At 61.7% G+C, this 18,647-nt stretch overlaps 1 protein-coding gene across 2 annotated transcripts in view; it reads left to right on the top strand.

The window, feature by feature from the left end:
- The window catches only part of OLFM2 (olfactomedin 2), an 88,401-nt gene that overhangs the window by 12,914 nt on the left and 56,840 nt on the right, over window positions 1-18,647 (top strand). Inside the window, exon 1 of one of the 2 annotated variants that reach the window (XM_030547685.1) lies at window positions 1,739-1,958. The exons of the other annotated variant lie outside the window; for it this stretch is intronic. Coding sequence (XP_030403545.1) covers window positions 1,821-1,958 — 138 coding nt within the window. The 5' untranslated portion in view covers window positions 1,739-1,820. Of the gene's footprint in view, window positions 1-1,738; window positions 1,959-18,647 lie in introns of those variants that run through there. 2 annotated transcript variants of the gene reach the window in all.

The raw sequence follows: 18,647 nt of genomic DNA, 5'->3' as shown, positions 1-18,647 counted from the left end.
ATCTGTAGCTCTGGGAGGGGACGGGGTCGAGTGGTTGGAGCAGGGGTCTGGGAGCCAGGACTCCTGGGTTCTATCTGTAGCTCTGGGAGGGAACGGGGTCGAGTGGTTGGAGCAGGGAGCTGGGAGCCAGGACTCCTGGGTTCTATCTGTAGCTCTGGGAGGGGACGGGGTCGAGTGGTTGGAGCAGGGGGCTGGGAGCCAGGACTCCTGGGTTCTATCTGTAGCTCTGGGAGGGGACGGGGTCGAGTGGTTGGAGCAGGGGGCTGGGAGCCAGGACTCCTGGGTTCTGTGCCAGCATGAAGAGGGAGCTACCCCCTCTGGCCCGATCCGAGGTAGCGAGACGTCTGTGTGGCCAGCAGGTGGCGACGCTGGGCCTGGAAACAAACCGGCTGGGGGGGGGCGGAGCAGGGAGCAGGGCGGATTTGCACTGGGAGGTTACTTTGCGGATGAGAGTAAATCTCCCTGAGCTGCAACCGGAGCCAGGAGGGGGGCTGGGAGAATTCACACCTGCGGGAGAGTGAACGAAGGACGGGGGAGAGGGGAGGGGGAGAAAGCTGCTAGAAGGGTTTTAGTGTCAGTTTGGGCTGGGGGTGCAACGCAGGGAACCCCAGGCTGGAGTCTAAGCTCCCTGAACCCCCAGAAGGACCTGACTGAGGGGTCCTGGCTGTGCCTACAAGTTCTGCTGTAGCCTGGGTCCCTACTGCCCAATAAACCTTCTGTGTTACTGGCTGGCTGAGAGTCCCCGGGAATCCCGGGAAGAGGGTGCAGGGCCCTGAGTCCCCCCACTCCGTGACAGGGGGACGATCACTTGCCGTCACAGCGGCTGCAGCTGGGGGGCAAGGGGGCCAGTCCTGCTAGTGACAGAGAGGGGGGGCATGTGGGCTCCGGGCCGCTGTCTGGAGTGGGGAGGGGCAGGGCTGGGCCCCCTGGGAAAGGGCTCTCCGGGGCTGAGCAGGGGGAGTTTACAGTTACAATTGTGAATGAAGCGCGCGCGCACAGGGTTCAGGAGGACACACATACACACACACACCACACACACACACACTCACACTCTCCCCCCCCCCCCCAGCTTGGCAGGTTCCCCTCTGCCCGGGCTCTGCACGGCACCACCACCACGGTGTCTGGGCACTTTCTCCCCTGCGGTGGGGGACAGCAGCCATAGCAGGTTGTGTCCCCTCCAGGGAAGGGGCAGCTGGGCTGTGGGGGCTGCAAGGTCCTGGGGTCCCAGCCATTCAGCCTCCCTCCTGCTCTGGGGCAACCCAGGCAGGGCCCTTCCCTTCCTGCCAGCCTCTAGCTACCCCTCCCCCCAAAGCCCCCACCCGGTGCAGGGGCCCCCACGTGGGGCCAGGGCCTCTCCCTGCAGCCGGCTGACGATTGGCGAGATCCTGAGTGACAGCCCCCCCCATGCTGTCCCAGTGACCAGCCCCCCCCCCATCTCACCGCTTTGATGTGTCCTTCCCCTGAGCTCTCCTAACCTCCCTCCCCGGCTGCCTCCCCGTTTCCTCGACAACCCCCTGAGCTCCCGGCCGGTGGACAAGCCCCCCTGCCCCCCCCGGAGCCCAGGTCTTCCCGGTGCCATGTCTGCTCACCCCCCCCCGGCCCGTGGCCAGCGCCGGCTGACGTCACTGGGCTGGAAGCGATGGGGAGCGGAGCGGGCGTTCGCTCCAGCCGGGCGCTTTATAAGGACTGGAGCGGAGCCGCGCGGGGCGCTCAGCCCGGAGGAGGCCGGGGCGGCTGGCGAGCGGGGGCTCCCTGGGCCGGGAGCCGAGGGTCGGGAAGCAGGCCGCCCCCCACCGAGGGGGGATGAGGCAGGGGCCGACATGACCGTGCCGCTGCTGAAGATCGGAGCCGTGCTCAGCACCATGGCCATGGTCACCAACTGGATGTCGCAGACGCTGCCGTCCCTGGTGGGGCTCAATGGCACCTCGATCTCCCGGGCTGGCACCTCGGAGAAAATCGTGAGTCCCCGTGACCGGGTGTCTGCGGGAGCGGCTGTGTGTGTGTGTGGGGGGGGGGTACGGCCGGGTGTCTGCGGGAGCGGCTGTGTGTGTGTGTGGGGGGGGGGTACGGCCGGGTGTCTGCGGGAGCGGCTGTGGGGGGGGGTTTGTCCGGGTGCCCCATGGCCGGGTGTCTGCGGGAGCGGCTGTGTGTGTCGGGGGGGGGGTCTGGCTGGGTGCCCCCTGGCCGGGTGTCTGTGTGAGCGGCTGTGTGTGTCTGGAGGGGGGGGTCTGTCCGGGTGCCCCATCACCGGGTGTCTGCGGGAGCGGCTCTGTGTGTCGGGGGGGGGTCTGTCCGGGTGCCCCATGGCCGGGTGTCTGTGTGAGCGGCTGTGTGCGTCGGGGGGCGGGTCTGTCGGGGTGCCCCCTGGCCGGGTGTCTGTGTAAGCGGCTGTGTGTGTCGGGGGGGGGGTCTGTCCGGGTGCCCCCTGGCCGGGTGTCTGTGTAAGCGGCTGTGTGTGTCGGGGGGGGGGTCTGTCCGGGTGCCCCATGGTCGGGTGTCTATGTGAGCGGCTGTGTGTGTGTGGGGGGGGGGGGTCTGTCCGGGTGCCCCATGGTCGGGTGTCTATGTGAGCGGCTGTGTGTGTGTGTGTCGGGGGGGGGGTCTGTCCGGGTGCCCCCTGGCCGGGTGTCTGTGTAAGCGGCTGTGTGTGTCGGGGGGGGTCTGTCTGGGTGCTCCATGGCCGGGTGTCTGTGTGAGCGGCTGTGTGTGTCTGGAGGGGGGGGTCTGTCCGGGTGCCCCATCACCGGGTGTCTGCGGGAGCGGCTGTGTGTGTCGGGGGGGGGGTTTCTGTCCGGGTGCCCCCTGGCCGGGTGTCTGTGTGAGCGGCTGTGTGTGTCGGGGGGGGGTCTGTCTGGGTGCTCCATGGCCGGGTGTCTGTGTAAGCGGCTGTGTGTGTCGGGGGGGGGGTCTGTCTGGGTGCTCCATGGCCGGGTGTCTGTGTAAGCGGCTGTGTGTGTCGGGGGGGGGGGTCTGTCCGGGTGCCCCATGGCCGGGTGTCTATGTGAGCGGCTGTGTGTGTGTGTGGGGGGGCTGCCTGTCAGTCCAGGTGCCCCGTGGCCAGTTGTCTGCGGGAGCGGCTGTGTCGGGGGGGATGTCCGTCTGGGTGCCCCTTGGCCAGGTGTCTGCGGGGATGGGTGGGTGTCTGTCCGGGTGCCCCACACGCTGCCGGGCGGCTGACTCAGGGGAGTCAGGGTCTGCCTGTGTCCATCCGTCTGCGCGAGCGGCTGAGGGGGGGTGTCTGTCCGTCCGGGTGCCCCGCACGCTGCCGGGTGTCTGCGCGAGCGGCTGTGTGTGTCTGGGGGGGGGGGTCTGGCTGGGTGCCCCCTGGCCGGGTGTCTGCGCGAGCGGCTGTGTGTGTCTGGGGGGGAGGGTCTGTCCGTCCGGGTGGCCGGGTAGGTGTCTGTCCGTCCGGATGCCCCTACCGCTGCCGGCGGCTGACTCAGGGACGTCAGTGTCCGGCTGTGTCCGGCTGCCTGTGCAGGGACCCTATCGGGGCTGTCTCTGTGTTTCGCTGCAGCTTGGCCCCCCCCGCCATCCATCTCCCTGCCTCCCCCCACTTCGCCAGGGGGTCCCCCGGAGAGCAGTGCCGCTGGAGCTCAGCAGGGCAGGACCCCGGGGGGAGAAGCGATGAGCAGCTGCTCTGTGCTGTGGGTCCCCGTCGCTGGGGCTGCTCGTTCCAGATTGACTGGCGGCAGCGTTCTCTCCCGACCGTCAGTCCGTCCGTCCGGGCGCGGGGCTGCCTTTCCAGACCCCTTTGTGGGCTGGGGTGGGATTTTCAGACCCTCCTGCCCCCATGGCAAGGAGGAGAGAGAAGTGTCCCAGTTGTGATCCCCCCCCCCCGGCCCCTGCAGGAGACCAGGTGAGGGGCTGGTGGCCCCCCAGTCGCTGCAGGGGAGCCGATGGGGCAGTGCCAGTGACCCCTCCGGCCAGCCCCTCTGGGAGGCAGGTGCTGCAGGCACCGCAGCCCTCCCCACTCCCCCAGTTTAAATGACTCGCCGCGCTGAGCATCTCCGTCCGCTGCTGAGCCGGAGCAGGGCTGGAGGGGCCCCAGCTGCCCCAGGCTCGGCCGCCGCTCGCCGCCCTTGGCAGCTGGGTCGGAGCGGGACAGCACTAGGCGGGACCCACCTGAGGCTCCTTAATGACCTGAAAAAGCCTCCCCACATAGGAGGAGGACAGGACCCCCCCCCACTCTGGCAGCTTCATGCCTGTCCCAGTCGATTCTGCACCCGCTGGGTGCCAGAGACGTTGCGCTTTCTCTGGCTTGAATTGTGGGCTCGGGCCGGGGGGGCGCAGCTCTGCCAGCGGCTGGGCCCCTCGGGGCAGCCACGGGCTGGGACATGCGCCCGGCTCTGCGATGGGACGCACCCTCTGCCTCCGCCTCCCTCCTGTGTGTCCTGGGGCCTCTTTGGGGCGAATTGTTCGCTCGTGGACTGGAGTTGGCTTGGCTCGTGTGTCGTGTGTCCGAGCCGAGTGTCAGGTGCCCCCCAGGACCGCTCCCATACGGAACGTGTCTGCTTCAAACCAGCTCAGCAGCTGGGGGCGGGACTGCAGGGGTTGGGGGATCTCTGCTGGAGGAGCTGGGGCGGGGGGGGGACTGCAGGGGGCTGGGGGATTCCGGCTGGAGGACCTGGGGTGGGGACTGCAGGGGCTGGAGGATCTGGGGTGGGGACTGCAGGGGCTAAGGGATCCCAGCTGGGGGATCTGGGGAGGGGGACTGCAGGGGCTGGGGGATCCCAGCTGGGGGATCTGGGGATGGGGACTGCAGGGGCTGGGGGATCCCGGGCTGGAGGAGCTGGGACGGGGGGGACCGGACTGCAGGGGGCTGGGGGATCCGGGCTGGAGAAGGATGAGACTACAAGGGCTGGGGGATCCCGGGCTGGAGGACCTGGGGTGGGGACTGCAGGGGCTGGAGGATCTGGGGTGGGGACTGCAGGGGCTAGGGGATCCCAGCTGGGGGATCTGGGGAGGGGAACTGCAGGGGCTGGGGAATCCCGGGCTGGAGGAGCTGGGGAGGGGAACTGCAGGGGCTGGGGGATCCCAGCTGGAGGAGCTGGGGCGGGGGGGGGGGGACGGGACTGCAGGGGGCTGGGGGATCCCGGCTGGAGGACCTGGGGTGGGGACTGCAGGGGCTGGAGGATCTGGGGTGGGGACTGCAGGGGCTAAGGGATCCCAGCTGGGGGATCTGGGGAGGGGGACTGCAGGGGCTGGGGGATCCCAGCTGGGGGATCTGGGGATGGGGACTGCAGGGGCTGGGGGATCCCGGGCTGGAGGAGCTGGGACGGGGGGGACCGGACTGCAGGGGGCTGGGGGATCCTGGCTGGAGGAGGATGAGACTACAAGGGCTGGGGGATCCCGGGCTGGAGGACCTGGGGTGGGGACTGCAGGGGCTGGAGGATCTGGGGTGGGGACTGCAGGGGCTAGGGGATCCCAGCTGGAGGAGCTGGGGAGGGGAACTGCAGGGGCTGGGGAATCCCGGGCTGGAGAAGCTGGGACGGGGGGACCGGACTGCAGGGGGCTGGGGGATCCCGGCTGGAGGAGGATGAGACTACGAGGGCTGGGGGATCCCGGGCTGGAGGACCTGGGGTGGGGACTGCAGGGGCTGGAGGATCTGGGGTGGGGACTGCAGGGGCTAGGGGATCCCAGCTGGGGGATCTGGGGAGGGGAACTGCAGGGGCTGGGGAATCCCGGGCTGGAGGAGCTGGGGAGGGGAACTGCAGGGGCTGGGGGATCCCAGCTGGAGGAGGATGAGACTGTGGGGGCTGGGGAATCCCGGGCTGGAGGAGCTGGGGAGGGGAACTGCAGGGGCTGGAGGAGCTGGGCTGGGGACTGCAGGGGCTGGGGGATCCCAGCTGGAGGAGCTGGGGAGGGGAATTGCAGGGCCTGGGGGATCCCAGCTGGAGGAGGATGAGACTGTGGGGGCTGGGGAATCCCGGGCTGGAGGACCTGGGGTGGGGACTGCAGGGGCTGGGGGATCTGCGGAGGGGAACTGCAGGGGCTGGGGAATCCTGGGCTGGAGGAGCTGGGGGAGGGGAACTGCAGGAGCTGGGGGATCCCAGCTGGAGGATCTGGGGAGGGGAACTGCAGGGACTGGGGGATCCAAGCTGGAGGAGTTGGGGTGGGGACTGCAGGGGGCTGGGGGATCCCAGGCTGGAGGAGCTGGGGGGCGGGACAGGACTGCGGGGGCTGGGGCATCCTGGGCTGGAGGAGCTGGTGGGGGGACTGCAGGGTGCTGGGGGTTCCCAGGTTGGAGGAGCTGGGTAGGGGGGATGGGACTGCAGGGGGCTAGGGGAGTGAGAGCTGAGGGGCGGGACAGGACTGCAGGAGCTGGGGGATCCCAGGCTGGAGGAGCTGGGGGGCAGGACAGGACTGCGGGGGCTGGGGCATCCTGGGCTGGAGGAGCTGGTGGGGGGACTGCAGGGTGCTGGGGGTTCCCAGGTTGGAGGAGCTGGGTAGGGGGGATGGGACTGCAGGGGGCTAGGGGAGTGAGAGCTGAGGGGCGGGACAGGACTGCAGGAGCTGGGGGATCCCAGGCTGGAGGAGCTGGAGGAGGACAGGACTGCGGGGGCTGGTGATCCCAGGCTGGGGGAGTCAGAGCTGGGGAGCTGGGGGGTGGGACAGGACTGCAGGGGCTGGGGGATCCGGCCTGGAGGAGCTGGGCGGGGACTGCAGGGGGCTGGGGGAGTTGGAGCTCGGGGGCGGGACAGGACTGCGGGGGCTGGGGGATCCCGGGCTGGAGGAGCTGGGCGGGGACTGCAGGGGGCTGGGGGAGTCGGAGCTGGGGGTGAGGGGGCTGGGCGGGCTGCAGGGGTGGGCTCTGTGCCCGCTGGGGGTCCCATGTGGCATTTGCAGGGGGACCTGCCACTGCTGCTGGAGAAGAGAAAAGGGCCCCGATTCTGTGTGGATTGGGAGCAGCGCAGTGGAACTGGCTGGTGTGAAGCTGGCCTGGTTTGCTCAGATCCTCGTTAACCCCAGGCACAGTGCTAATGAGTGTGAAGGGTGGGGTGGAGAGTGTCGCCCCCCCAGTGAGACCCTGTCCCCCCAAGGAGCTGGGCTGTGGAGGAGGGGCAGCCTGGAGAGAAAAACTCCCTGGGGCTGGCCGGCGGGGGGGGGGGGAGGGGAGATTGTCACAGCTTCCTCACCCCACCCCGAGCAGCCAGGCCCCCTCTCCCCCGGCCTTCACTCAAACCCTGAATTGCTGCTTTGTGTTTCTTGTGCGAGGGCTGGCACGACTCCCTTGGCTGTGCTGGGGGGCCTGGCCCCAGCATGGGGGAGGGGTCACACATTGCAGGCAGCGTCCTGGGGCTGCAGCGTCCTGGGCAGGGGGAATCGGCATGGAGAGGGGCTGTTGAAGGTCACAATGTTTAGCCCAGGCTGGTTTGAAGCCCCGGCAGTTCAGTTCGCAGGCGTGGCGGTTGGCAGCACTGTGATGCAGTAGGGACTGTCTGTGTGGGGAGTGGGAGAGCAGGGGAGGACTTTAGGGGATGGATGATGCCAGGGCCTGTAACCTGAGCTAGGTAAGGGAGGGGAAAGGTCAACACCTTTGCCCGGGAAGGGGACAAAGGAAGGGAGTGGCAGGAGGGAAGCAGTTGGAGTTTGGGCTTAGGGCTGGATGGGCGGAATTCAGGGTATCCTAGCTAGGATCCAAGCACCCTGAAAGCCCAGAAGGACTCGGTGGAGGGGTCCTGACTGTGCCTGCAAGCCCTGCTGTAACCTGCGTTCCTGTTGTCCAATAAACCTTCTGTTTTACTGGCTGGCCGAGAGTCACTGTGGGTCCCAGGAAGAGGGGTGCAGGACTGGACTCCCCACACTCCGTGACAAGCACCCTGCAGCGCAGGCTGCCTCAGCACTCATCAAGCCGGAGAGGCAGCTGCGTAGGGAATAACGATCCACATACCTGCCTGCAGGACACCTGGGTTCCCTCCCTGGTGCTGGCGGCTGCCTGCCATGACTGAGTCTGTGTCAATGCACCTGGCGGCTGGGGCTGGAGCGTGGGGCCTTGGGAGGCAGTGTCCTGAGCCCTGCTCCTCGCTCAGATGCCAACTGGGGGGGCAAGTGGTGCTCTGATTGCTGTCTGTCCACCCCGTCCGTCTGTCCATCCTGAGATCTCTCCATGTCGTGGGAAGTCCATTTTGCTCATGGCCTCTCCCTGTGGGGCGCTCAGCGCTCGCGCTGGCCCCCCTCGCTGAGCGAGCTGCCCTCTGTCCCACCTCTTGCCACCTGCACCAGCTTTCCCTGGCGATTGCCATGGTGTGTGGGGGAGACGGGGCAGCACGAGTGACTTGTGGCCATGCACGTGTGTGCACAAACAGTGCACACAGACCCGGGCGTGCACACGAGCCCTTGGGTGTGTTCCCGGGTTGTTCCTGTGGAGGGGGCGGCGCAGCCGCATGCCCACTGGCTGGCAGCGAACTCAGTCAGAAGCACCTTGCTGGGCTCTGGGTCTGAACCTCCCTGGGGCTGCCTGCAGCACCCTGTTGGGGGGCCCTGTGTCTGCTGATATTTGGGAGCCCCCCCATAGCCAGGGCGCCTGTGGCTGGGCTTGGCCGGCTGCTCAAAGCGGTTTGGTGGGGTGATGCCACTGGAGTTGGAGTGTTTTCCAATGTGGTGCCCTGCAGAGGCAGGGCTAGATTCCCTCACCTCCATACACCCTCCCCAGACCCCCTCTGGCCCATCAAACACCCCTCATCAGCTTGGGCTCAGCTGGGAGCCTGGTCCCGCCCTGCCCTGGCATTGGCACGCGTGGGAGGCTCTGGCTGGTGGTGCTAACTCAGCGTTTCAGGACCGCTGTGCTCTGGACAGCTCCTCTGATCTCCCTGCTTGGGAACTGAGCCTGGGCTCCTGGGGCCTGCCAAAGCCCAGTATAGGACAGCCTGGAGCTGCGGGGTGGCCAGATAGGGCCCCTGATCTTGGTCACTGTGTGTCTGGGCAGCGCCCGGCACGACTGGGGCCCGATCTCGGTCGCTGTGTGGGCAGCACCCGGTGTGATGGGGCCCCAATCTTGGTCGCTGTCTGTCTGGGCAGTGCCCGGTGTGACAGGACCCCGATGTTGGTTTCTGTGTGGGCAGCGCACGGTGCAACAGGACCCCAAACTTGGTCGGGGTCTGGGCAGCGCCCGGCACGACAGGGCCCCCATTTTTGGTTGCTGTGTGTCTGGGCAGTGCCCAGCATGACGGGGCCTCGATCTAGGTTGTCTAGATGCTGCTGTAATGTAAATATGTCTGGCAGACCCAGGAATTGACCCAGGTGTCCTGGGTCTCAGTCTAGAGTAGACCATGTAGCCACAAGCCCACTGTTATCTGTGGGTCCACGGAGGCAATGCAGGCCGGGTGGATCCCTGGCTAGTGGCTCTGCTGAGCTCCGTGCTGTTGGCCATCCCAGTGCAGCAGAAATGGCCTGAGACCCCCACGCAGACGGGGGCTGGGGCTGGAGTTTCCAAGGGAGCCTGAGGAGGAGTTTTGGGTGCCCAGCTACATGGTCTACTCCAGCTCCTGCTGCCCCTGGTAGCTTTGGCAGCCTTCATCCAGAGCCTTCAAAGCTGGATCAGCCCATTGTCCCCATGGCGAGGTTAAGTGACTCGCCCACAAGCACAGATGAAGTCGTTGGCAGAGCGTGGAAGAACCCAGGAGTCCTGATCTCCGTGTCCCCTGCTTGTGCTGCCTCAGGCAGAGAACTAAGCTGGGGAAGCAGGTCACCTCTGTGGGCGTGTGTGACGGAGCAGGGGGTGGGGTAGATTTGACCTGGGAAAGTTTTACTGGCTGGCTAAGAGTCATGGTGAATCTCGGGAAGAGGGGTGCAGGCCCTGACTCCCCCACACTCGATGACAGAGTGCGTTTGGCTTGTTGGGCGATTCTTCTCCAGATGATCAGACCTGTCTTCAAAGGCATCAGCGTTGTTTAATTCCAACTTCCAGGAGCAAACGCGGCTCCCGCAGTGGGTTTGTCTTTGGATTCCTCCTCTCGCGCTCGGCCCTCCCAACAGACATCAGGGGGAAGACAGCCCGCTGGCTCTCCTTCTGACTGGGCACACGGGGCCAGCGTTGTCGTACCCCGGTAGCCTCTCAGTTCTCCTAGCTTTGGGGCTGTGGCTCTCTGCCCTTCCTCCGGCCCGGTGCCTGCCTCTGTACCTCAGGCTGCTCCTCCTGCCAAACGTCCTCCCAGCGCATCTGGCTCCAGCCAGCCAATAACTGCTCCTGGCAGCAGATTTTCCTTCCACATTAAGAGCTGATGCAGACGACCTCATGCCAGCTCCTGCCTTTCCTGGGGAGCAGCTGCGTGCTAATGCTATTAAAAGCCTGCAGGCCGCCGTCCTGCATGGAAATACCTCTGGATCATGGGGAAATGCGTGCTGCCCCGAACGGGAAAATACTGGGCAAGCCACCAGCTGGGGGGAGAGTGCAGGGCAGAGCTGCTGCCTTCCCCCCAAGAGGGACCCCTTGGCTGGCTGGGTACCAGGTGGGAAGCTGAGCAGTGCATCTTAGCCTTGTACTTACTCGGAGATCCTTTGCATGAGCCCCTCTTTGGAGTCGGCAGGGTCTTTGACACAGGAGATGAGATTGTAGATGTTCCAGCGACACCTAGAGACCCTGATTGAGATGGGGGTGGGGGGCCTGCTGTGCCTGGTGCTGCAGAGACAGCAAGAGATGGACCCCACCCCAAAGAGCTCAGAGTCCAAAGAGACAGGGTGGAAGGGGAAACTGAGGCACAGAGCACTGCCAGAGCCCGGAGTCGGCAAACAACCCTTTTTCTGTTGGGCTGGAAAGGCCTGATGGGGGATCCTCTCAGAGCTGGGGTGGGAGCCATGTTGTCTCTGGGCTGCTGGCAGGCGGCAACACATCTGCACCACGCTGGGGGGTCTCGGCCTTGCCCAGCCCTGGGCTCCAGGCTGGCACGTCCCTCCTGGGCTGATGTAGCCACCCCCACATACTCTGCAGCCAGCTGCCTTGTGAACGCCAGGGCCAGACTCTCCCAGCCGAGCCGTCCGCAGGAGCCCGGTTTAGTCAAAGCAGCTGAACAACGAGCAGGCGTCTCCCTAGCACTGGCTGGGCTGCGAAGCAAGAGGCCTCCTGGCCCTTGTTCACACGACATCGGTTGGCCCAGGTGTCAGGAGTGAGCCCCCGGCGGCCGTTCCCCTGGGTCTCGTGCAGCGTCCGCACTAGAATGGAGATCTGCCTGGCAGCCCTGGGCTCTGTTGGGATGGGGGTCCCCCATGTGTGGGGTGCTAGCCCCACACGCCCTCCCCTGCCCTCCTGCAGTGGTTACTCGTGTCACGGGGAGGGGGGGTGCATGTAACAAGCACATGCAGCCTCATCGCCTGTTTTGTGATTAACCTCGAGTTTGAATGGCACCAGTTTGCAGCGGCTGCCATGGGGCCGGCAGAGACAGCCCCTGGCCCTTCACTGCGCTCCAACGCCCAGAGACGCCTGTGTTAGAAGCAGTGAATTAGGCGTGTCCCCTCCAGGCACGGCCCCAGGCAAACAGCCCCTGTTATGTAGAGCTTCTCCGAGGCGCTGTCCCCGGGGTCCATGGGAACGGGGTCTGACGCTGGCCGGTGACACCTGAGATGGGGCAGTTGTGCTGTCCAGCCCCTTGGGGCAGGAGTGTCTGGTGGGGGTGAGGGTGGGGCCTGTCATGCTGGGGCTCAGTCTGGGCCTTGCGCTGGTGCTAATTCAGAGCTCTGAACATCTCCCTTTGCCAGCATCATGTGAGGAGACGTGTGTGCAGCTCCCTCCTTTGAGTGCCGTGTCTGTGCCTCAGTTTCCCCTTGGTCTGTTGAGAGACGGAGCTCCTTGGCACTGTCGCTCTCTATGCAGCGCCTGGGAGGAGCAGGCCCCTGGCTGGCTGAGAGTCACATCTGACTGTGAAGTGGGGGTGCAGGACCCTCTGGCTTCCTCAGGACACTGCTGGGGCAGACTCGCTGTGGGAAGCACACAGAGGAGCAGAGGATGCTGAATGCTCCAAGGTCAGACCCAGGAGGTGAAGCTGTGTGAGCTGCTTGCCCTGGAGACAGTTTGCTCCAAGGGAGAGGAGGCTCCCCAAAGTCCTGCCTGGCTTGGTGGGGAGCAGTTCCAGAGCATCGCCGGGGACTCTGTGACAACTGGGTGGGGGAGTGACTTGCCCAGAGTGCCCCCACAGAGCAGTGCCCAGTCCGGTGTCACCCCTCAGCGGGATCCCTTGATGTGGCCCCAGTGTAGACCACAGCCTGTTCTCCAGGCACCTGCTGCTCGCCCTAGTTGCTCATGCAGCAAACGTGTCCCATGTGCGCCCCTGTGAATGGCCAAAGCCCAGCGCCCAAGTGCCCAGAGTTGCATTTCGGGCCCGAATGCAGCCGGCTCATCCCGGGCAGCTTTGCCTGTGTCTCCGGCCCCGGGCTGGCTCGTGTCAAGCAGAACCACCTCGGTATTACACAGTCGGTGCTTGTGTGGCAGGGTAATTAATGTCACCCCTGGCGAGGCAGTTGTTGCTTTACAGTAATTGGCTAATCGCTAGGCACTCGGTGGAGTTCCTGGTAAAGTAAAGGATGAAGTAACGCTGCTGTTGTGGCTGGAACAGGCTGTGTCACCCGTGTGCTCCTGAGTCCTTAGCTCTGGGGACAGATTCTCAGCTGCCATGTGCAGTCGTTCACACTAGTGCAAGCAGCATGCCCCCTCTGCACTAGTGCAAACAAGGGGGGAGGGAAGTGGGGGGTCTGGCCCCACCTTTTTCTATAGCATCCTTCACCCCAAGCTAGACTGGTGAAGCGTGTTGCCCACGACTGACATGCAGCCCCTGCTGGACTAGGATAGAGCAGCTGTTTGACATGAGGCAATGTGGTCTAGTGGGGAGGGCACTGGGCTGGGAATAGGAGACTGGTCTGCTGCTGGGCACCCCTACGTGACCTCTCTCGACCCTTTGGGGCAGGGTCTGGTTCTCCCTGTGTCAGAACAGCCAGACTGGGTCAGACCAAAGGTCCATCCAGCCCAGTGTCCTGTCTGCTGACAGTGGCCCGTGCTGGGTGCCCCAGAGGGAATGAAAAGAACAGGGAATCATCAAGTGACCCATCCCCTGTCACCCATTCCCAGCTGCTGGCAAACAGAGGCTAGGGACACCATATCTGTCCATCCTAGCTAATAGCCATTGATGGACCTGTCGTCTGTGAACTTACCTAGTTCCTTTTTGAACCCTGTTATAGTCCTGGCTTTTACAACATCCTCTGGCAAAGAGTTCCACAGGTTAACTGTGCATTGTGTGAAAAAAATACTTCCTTTTGTTTGTTTTAAACCTGCTGCCTTTTAATTTCATTTGGTGACGCCTAGTTCTTGTGTTATGAGAAGGAGGAAATAACACTTCCCTGTTCACTTTCTCCACACCAGTCATGATTTTGTAGACCTCCATCATATCCCCCCTTACTCGTCTCTTTTCCAAGCTGAACAGTATCAGTCTTTTTAATCTCTCCTCATATGGGACCCGTTTCATACCCCTTTTCTGAACCTTTTCCAAGTCCAATCTATCTTTTTTGAGATGGGGCGATCACATCTGCACACAGTATTCAAGGTGTGGGCGCACCATGGATTTATATAGAAGCAATGTGATATTTTCTGGCTTATTATCTCTCCCTTTCTTACTGATTCCCAACATTCTGTTCACTTTTTTGACTGTGCTGCATATTGAGTGGATGTTTTCAGAGAACTATCCACAATGACTCCAAGATCTCTTTCTCTAGTGTTAACTGCTCATTTAGACCCCATCATTTTATAGGTAGAGTTGGGATTGTTTCCCAATGTTCATTACTTTGCATTTATCAACAATGAATTTCATCTGCCATTTTGTTGCCCAGTCACCCAGTTTTGAGAGATCCTTTTGCAGCTCTTTGCAGGCTGCCTGGGACTTAACTGTCTTGAGTAGTTTTGTATCATCTGCAGATTTTGTCACCTCACTGTTTACCCCTTTTTCCAGATCATTTATGAGTATGTTGACTAGGACTGGGCCCAGTACAGACCCCTGAGGGACACTACCATTTACCTCTCTCCATTCTGAAAACTGACCAGTTATTCCTACCCTTTGTTTCACATCTTTTAACCAGTCACCAATCCATGAGAGAACCTTCCCTCCTATCCCATGACAGCTTACTTTGCTTAAGAGCCTTTGGTGAGGGACCTTGTCAAAGGGTTTCTGAAAATCTAAGTACACTGTATCCACTGGATCCCCCTTGTCCACCTGCTTGTTGTCCCCCTCAAAGAATTCTAGTAGATTGGCGAGGGCTGATTTCCCTTTGCTAAAACCATGTTAACTCTTCCCCAACAAATTATGTTCATCTGTATGTCTGACAATATTGTTCTTTATTATAGCTTTAACCAGTTTGGCTGGTACTGAAGTCAGGCTTACCAGCCTGGAATTGCCGGGTTCACCTCTGGAGCCCATTTTAAAAATTGGCATCACATTAGCTATCCACCAGTCATCTGGTACAGAAGCTGATTTAAATGACAGGTTACAGACGATAGTTAGTAGTTCTGCAATTTGACATTTGAGTTCCTTCAGAACTCTTGGGTGATATCTGTCATGGAGTTCCTGGGCGATGCTCTGGCACTGCTCCCTACGAAGCCAGTCAGGACTCTGGTGAAGTCTCCTGTCTGTGAGCAGACTGTCTCCAGGGCAAGAAGCTCACACGGGTTCACCTTCCTGGGTCTGACCTTGGAGCATTCAGCATCCTCTGCCCCTTCATGCACTTCCCACAGTGAGTCCACCCTTGTGGGGTCCTGGGGAAGCCAGAGGGTCCTGCACCCCCACTTTGCAGTCGGACGTGACTCTCAGCCAGCCAGTAAAACAGAGGTTTATTAGATGACAGGAACATGCTCTTAAACAGAGCTTGTAGGTACAGAGAACAGGACCCCTCGGCCGGGTCCATTCTGGGGGGCAGTGAGCCAGACCCCTATATCTGCCCTCACTCATCATCCCAGCCAGCTCCCAAACTGCAAACCCCCCTCCAGCCCCTTCTCCTCTGGGCTTTGTCTCTTTCCTGGGCCAGGAGGTACCTGATCTCTTTGTTCACCTTGCAAGGAGGAAGGGTCCTGGCCATTTGTTGCTAGGAGACAGAGGGTCAGTGATTTATACACACTGGCCTTTATCCCACCATCTAGAGACTTAAGAAATGCACAGGGGAAACTGAGGCATCCACACAGTATTAGGGGAAACATTAAGAACAGTCCCACTTTGTCGCAATACCCTCTGGTCCTGGTGACTTATTACTGTTTAGTTTATCACTTTGTTCCAAAACCTCCTCTAATGACACCTCAGTCTGGGACAGTTCCTCAGATCTGTCACCTAAACAGAACGGCTGAGGTGTGGGAATCTTCCTCACATTTTCTGCAGTGAAGACCAATGCAGAGAATTTGTTTAGTTTCTCCGCAATGGCCTTATTGCCCTTGAGTGCTCCTTTAGCATCTCGATCATCCAGTGGCCCCACTGGTTGTTTAGCAGCTTCCTGCTTCTGATGTACTTAAAATTATTTTTGCTATTACTTTTTGAGTCTTTGGCTAGCGGTTCTTCAAATTCTTTTTTGGCCTCCTGTGACAAAGTGGGACTGTTCTTAATGTTTCCTCTGAATACTGTAGGGGTGCCTAGGAGGTGAAGCCATGTGAGCTTCTTGCTCTGGAGCCAGTCTGCTCTGAGGGAGAGGAGGCTCCCCAAAGTCCTGCCTGGCTTTGTGGGGAGCAGTTCCAGAGCATGGCCCGGGGACTCCCTGACATACATAACATACAGTGCCCGGCACAGTGGGGCCTGGGCCATGCCGGGGTCTCCTGGGTGCTTCCACCGTACAGCTAATTAATACCACTGATGCTATTTCCCTGGTTTGGGGCTCGGTGCAGAGGTGCCGGGTGCTACACAGGAGGTCGGACTGGAGGGTCTCAGGCTCTGTTCTGCCCGTGTCAATCTGTGACTCCAGGAGAATGGAGCTTGCTGAGATTCCCACCAGGCTGCTGCAGCAGCAGGGCCGCCTGTGGGTGCAGGGCTGCCACCCTAGAGGCCCCTTCCAGTCCCATGTTCCTATGGAACCGTCTCTGGACACAGGCTGCCCCCCCTCCGCAACATGCTTTCAACAGCTTTCAGCATTTCTTACCCCTTCGTAAAGGATCTGTGCATGGGACCCTGACGACAAGCCCCCCCACCGCAACAGCAGAACTGTTCCCGTGTGCCGAGGGGTGCCCCAAAGCAAATATCTCCTTGGTGCCGGAGCTGCTGCTTGTCTGAGGCCGCCCAGGATTTGGGGGGGTTAGAGCTTTGGGGGGCTTTCTGGAAGAAAGGAGCATTTCTGTGGCAAGGTTTGCGTCTTCCTGGATATTTTGGTTGATGGCTGAAAGGAAAGCAAATGATGGGAAAAGTTCCATTCTGTTTGAACTGAATCCTTTTGTTTCACACAATTAGGAAGAAATGGGGGAGGAGGAAGGAGGAGAAAACAATACAAACCTCCTCTACCCCCTCCCCATTGAATTTTTCTGGTTACAAAATCTAAGTTTTTGGTTTGGGGGTTTTCATCCAAAAAAGGCAAAAAAAGTTGGAAATTTTGAGGGGAAAAACCATTTTTCCCCCTGAAATTTCCCGCAATGAAAAATTCCTTTTTCGCCCCATCGCAGCTGAGGCACCGGATTGTGGAGCACCAAGAGTCTTTCATTCTCTGCAGCTGCCCCCCCGCCCCATGGTGAGTTGTCACGGAGACACTTGGCAGGCAGCAGACTCTCAAAGACATCTCTCTCCTAGCAGCTGGATTTCTCAGCAACCCCTTGTCTCTGCACATCTCTTTGCCACGTTGTCGCATCACATTACAGGCTCCTGTCACACCCCGGCCTGGCACTTGGCATGAAGGGATGTGACAGGAAATGGCCTGCCGGGATGTGGCACCCTGGGACATGTCAACTGGGATATGGGTAATTTTTTTTTTTCTGTACGCAAAGCGCAGCTAAGCAGCGCTGTGTTGGGAGCATGTAATACAGACACGGGGGGGGGGGGGGTTTTGGACCTGCTGGGCTGAATCAGACCAGGGCTAAAATAATTGCTATGGTAGTCACACTGGGGGCAGCTCCCCCTCTCAGAGCAGTGGGCTCAGGCTCTCTGCAGACCTAGGCAGCGTCGCTGTGTCAGTTACATTTGGGGCAGCTCCCCCCTCTCAGAGCAGTGGGCTCAGGCTCTCTGTAGACCCAGGCAGCGTCGCTGTGTCAGTTACATTTGGGGCAGCTCCCCCCTCTCAGAGCAGTGGGCTCAGGCTCTCTGCAGACCCAGGCAGCGTCACTGTGTCAGTTACATTTGGGGCAGCTCCCCCCTCTCAGAGCAGTGGGCTCAGGCTCTCTGCAGACCCAGTCAGCGTTGCTGTGTCAGTTACATTTGGAGCAGTTCCCCCCTCTCAGAGCATGGGCTCAGGCTCTCTGCAGACCCAGGCAGCGTCGCTGTGTCAGTTACATTTGGGGCAGCTCCCCCCTCTCAGAGCAGTGGGCTCAGGCTCTCTGCAGACCCAGGCAGCGTCGCTGTGTCAGTTACATTTGGGGCAGCTCCCCCCTCTCAGAGCAGTGGGCTCAGGCTCTCTGCAGACCCAGGCAGCGTCGCTGTGTCAGTTACATTTGGGGCAGCTCCCCCCTCTCAGAGCAGTGGGCTCAGGCTCTCTGCAGACCCAGGCAGCGTCGCTGTGTCAGTTACATTTGGGGCAGCTCCCCCCTCTCAGAGCAGTGGGCTCAGGCTCTCTGCAGACCCAGGCAGCGTCGCTGTGTCAGTTACATTTGGGGCAGCTCCCCCCTCTCAGAGCAGTGGGCTCAGGCTCTCTGCAGACCCAGGCAGCGTCGCTGTGTCAGTTACATTTGGGGCAGCTCCCCCCTCTCAGAGCAGTGGGCTCAGGCTCTCTGCAGACCCAGGCAGCGTTGCTGTGTCAGTTACATTGGGGGCAGCTCCCCCCTCTCAGAGCAGTGGGCTCAGGCTCTCTGCAGACCCAGGCAGCGTCGCTGTGTCAGTTACATTTGGGGCAGCTCCCCCCTCTCAGAGCAGTGGGCTCAGGCTCTCTGCAGACCCAGGCAGCGTCGCTGTGTCAGTTACATTTGGGGCAGCTCCTCCCTCTCAGAGCAGTGGGCTCAGGCTCTCTGCAGACCCAGGCAGCGTCACTGTGTCAGTTACATTTGGGGCAGCTCCCCCCTCTCAGAGCAGTGGGCTCAGGCTCTCTGCAGACCCAGGCAGCGTCGCTGTGTCAGTTACATTTGGGGCAGCTCCCCCCTCTCAGAGCAGTGGGCTCAGGCTCTCTGCAGACCCAGGCAGCGTCGCTGTGTCAGTTACATTTGGGGCAGCTCCTCCCTCTCAGAGCAGTGGGCTCAGGCTCTCTGCAGACCTAGGCAGCGTCGCTGTGTCAGTTACATTTGGGGCAGCTCCCCCCTCTCAGAGCAGTGGGCTCAGGCTCTCTGTAGACCCAGGCAGCGTCGCTGTGTCAGTTACATTTGGGGCAGCTCCCCCCTCTCAGAGCAGTGGGCTCAGGCTCTCTGCAGACCCAGGCAGCGTCGCTGTGTCAGTTACATTGGGGGCAGCTCCCCCCTCTCAGAGCAGTGGGCTCAGGCTCTCTGCAGACCCAGGCAGCGTCGCTGTGTCAGTTACATTGGGGGCAGCTCCCCCCTCTCAGAGCAGTGGGCTCAGGCTCTCTGCAGA

Source organism: Gopherus evgoodei, unplaced genomic scaffold (genome assembly GCF_007399415.2).
Source record: "Gopherus evgoodei ecotype Sinaloan lineage unplaced genomic scaffold, rGopEvg1_v1.p scaffold_66_arrow_ctg1, whole genome shotgun sequence".
NCBI classification, from domain to species: domain Eukaryota; kingdom Metazoa; phylum Chordata; order Testudines; family Testudinidae; genus Gopherus; species Gopherus evgoodei.
The sequence above is the reverse complement of the archived record's forward strand: the minus strand, read 5'-3'. Positions and strand labels throughout refer to the sequence as shown.